The sequence below is a fragment of the Aptenodytes forsteri genome, unplaced genomic scaffold (assembly GCF_000699145.1).
Source record: "Aptenodytes forsteri isolate BGI_AS27 unplaced genomic scaffold, ASM69914v1 Scaffold419, whole genome shotgun sequence".
Taxonomy (NCBI): Eukaryota; Metazoa; Chordata; class Aves; order Sphenisciformes; family Spheniscidae; genus Aptenodytes; species Aptenodytes forsteri.
In genome coordinates this window covers 159005-161646 of record NW_008795256.1, presented here as the reverse complement: position 1 = coordinate 161646, position 2642 = coordinate 159005, and the positions used below count along the sequence as shown (strand labels likewise).

The following is a 2642-nucleotide window of genomic DNA, read 5'->3' as shown; positions in this document are numbered from 1 at the left end:
CAGCCATTCTCCGCCCTGACGCCCTCCCCCCCCCCCCCCGTGGTTCGTGGAGGGATGAGCCGAGTCCGCTCCCGTTCCCTGGAAGCATCGTCTGGCTCCATTGAGGATCGGGGGTGTCCAGCCTCCGTCCACAAACAGTCTCGTCCAGGCTGTTGGCGTCACTGGGATGGGAAGAGCAGACGGATGCTGTACCGAGAGCTAATTTGGCTGCTGTTGTCGTGCTGACGCCTCCCAAAAGCGCCTGGCAGAGCCATCTGCTGCCATTCATAAGTAGCCCCTGGCTTCCCAGGCTGCGTCACACGCCCGTCTCGCCCGCCTTACTCACCGCTTCCTAAAACGAGCCTGCAGCCCACGTGGCCGCCCGGAGACGGCACCTTCCTCCTCCCACCCCGCGCCCGGCAGAGCGGAGCGAGCCCCGGCAGGCGCGGTGCGGCGGGCTTTGGTGTCGCGGTTCAGATTCGGGCTGGATAGGCGGCTCCGCTCGGCTCTCCGCTGCGTCCGGAGCGGCAGCCCTGCCCACCCCGGGGCTCCGTGTCACCCCAGGCGTCTTAACGTGGCCTTCAAAGTTAAATGAGTTAAATCATCCTGCAAATGATTCTCGGCGCTCTCCCTGACCGTGCTTGAACCCATTTGAGCCGATCGCCGGGCGAATCTAGGTCTTAACAGTCTAAAATTCCTATGAGTCGTGAAACTGTAACGCTGGGAAAGAGGTGCTGTCCGCACCGCCGCTGCGGCTCGAGCCCAGCCTGCGTTCGACGTCGGAGACCCCACGCAGGAGACGCAGGCCCACAGGAGCGCAGGCTTTGGTACGGCCGCCCCTCGGTTTGGTGGCGGTACTCGACTGAAGAGGCTTCTCTTTACGGCCCTGGGAGGTCTCCTCTTTCCTCCTAACACCCTGGTCAAGTCCTGGGAGAGGCGGAAGGCGCTCGGTCTCCCTTGTTTCTGCGGTACGAGGTTCTCCCTCTTCTCAAAACGCCTCTACCGACTCCCTTTCGGTTCAAAATCCTCCAGGGGTAGCTTAGCACCCTCTCCCGTGTCCGTGGCAATGTCTCCCCTTCCCACCCGAGCCCTTCAGTTGATGCAAGAGGAAAAAGTCTGGAGGGCAACGATGTTGTTAGAAGTGGGATTGTCGAGATCGGAGGCGTGAAAGTAAGGTCTGAGCACCGAGAACGTTGCCGCGGAGGAGGGAACGGTCACCTGCGCGCTGAGTATCTGAGCTAGGATGAAACGGCCCCAGCTCGCTCCTAGGGCTGGGCAGCGGGAACGTTTCTGGCCTTGGCCGCGGTCTGTCCGGGAAGGCGGCGATGTCTGTCGCTTCAGGGGCTTTAGGAGCAGGCCAGAGGCCTCCCCTGGGGACAGCCCGTGCCGGGCGGCTCCTGCCCGGCTGTCTGGTTTTGGGACCTAGGGCTCTCCGTGCTCCGCGTTTGTGCGACGATGCTCTGCACGGCAAAGCCCTGTCCCTGCTCCTCAGCGCGGCGTGTTTTCTTCTCTTGCAGCTCTTGGGGCAGCTGGAAAACACAGGACCGCCTCCAGCCGACAAAGAGAAGATCTCGTCTCTCCCGACGGTGACAGTAACTCAGGAACAAGTTGGTAGGTGAAATCAGTTGCCGGTGTCCGACGCCACTTGTCTCCCGATGCTTTGACGGACGCACCCTGAGCTCCCCCGCTCCCTCTGCCAAGGATCAGCCTCTTCGCTGCGTCCTTGAGCTTCCCTGGCCGAGGCGGGAGGGAAGGAGGCAGCGCTGCTCCGGCCTCCTGAATTACTGCCTGCACTCGGGCTGGAAACGCTCGTGTCGTCCAGCTCGGGAGATCCTGAGCTTTGCTCCTGCTGCCGTCTCTGGCGTTCGGTTCTCCCGGGAGTCTCGGCTCTCCGCCGATTCAGGCCGTCGGCAAGGCCCTCCCTCCTTCCGCAGCGTTTGCCCAGGCCCCGAGCGCTGCCTTTTTGGCCTACCGACCCCCCCCCGATCGCTTTGCCTCCTTTTCAAATCTTCTGTTTGTGCTGCTGTTGACGGTCTCGTTAGAGCTGGGCTTGGCGCGTTGCTTTCTCCCCTCCCAGGCTGGCTCACAGCGGGGCTGGCAGATGAGGCTCCGAACGTATTCCTGCCGAATGCCGAACCGCTCTGGAAGTGTCATGTAGACCTCGCAGGTTCCCGCGGTGCGGCTGGCAGCAGAGACCCGTGGGTTTCTCCTAACGCTTCTGCTTTTGCAATTAGCTCATCCCGGGGGTTTTTCTCCCGGTGTTTGCAGAAGGCCGTCTCCGAAGCCTGCTCAAGGGCTCCTTTTCCCTCCGAGCTGCTGTTACTGGGAACTGAAATGCTCCGTTAAGACAAATTGTTTGATTAGAAAAGCCGTTTCCGCAACAGATATTTTTGTCGTCTGCTTTTTATATATACCCGTGTCTCCTCTTGTCGGGGAAGCCAAGGAGCGTCTGAATTTCCACGTCGCAATGCCCGGACTCGCCTGTTTGAACTGACAGAGCTCGGGCCGTGCCCTGGCAGTCGGGAGAGGCTGGGGGCTCCGTCTCCCCGCTGCCTGTGGCTCGCGACGTCTGCGTTAGCTTCACGGGCTCGCTAGGGAGGAAGAGGGGTCGGGTTTTCGCCGTCTCTCGCGGTCGACGGCACGCAGGCAGCCCCGCGGGGGGA

At 61.8% G+C, this 2642-nt stretch overlaps 1 protein-coding gene across 1 annotated transcript in view; it reads left to right on the top strand.

Annotated features, from left to right (window-relative positions):
* The window catches only part of RNF115 (ring finger protein 115), a 17482-nt gene that overhangs the window by 13979 nt on the left and 861 nt on the right, over nt 1-2642 (top strand). The window contains exon 9 of the mRNA XM_009279155.1: nt 1497-1590. Coding sequence (XP_009277430.1) covers nt 1497-1590 — 94 coding nt within the window. The remainder of the gene's footprint in view (nt 1-1496; nt 1591-2642) is intronic.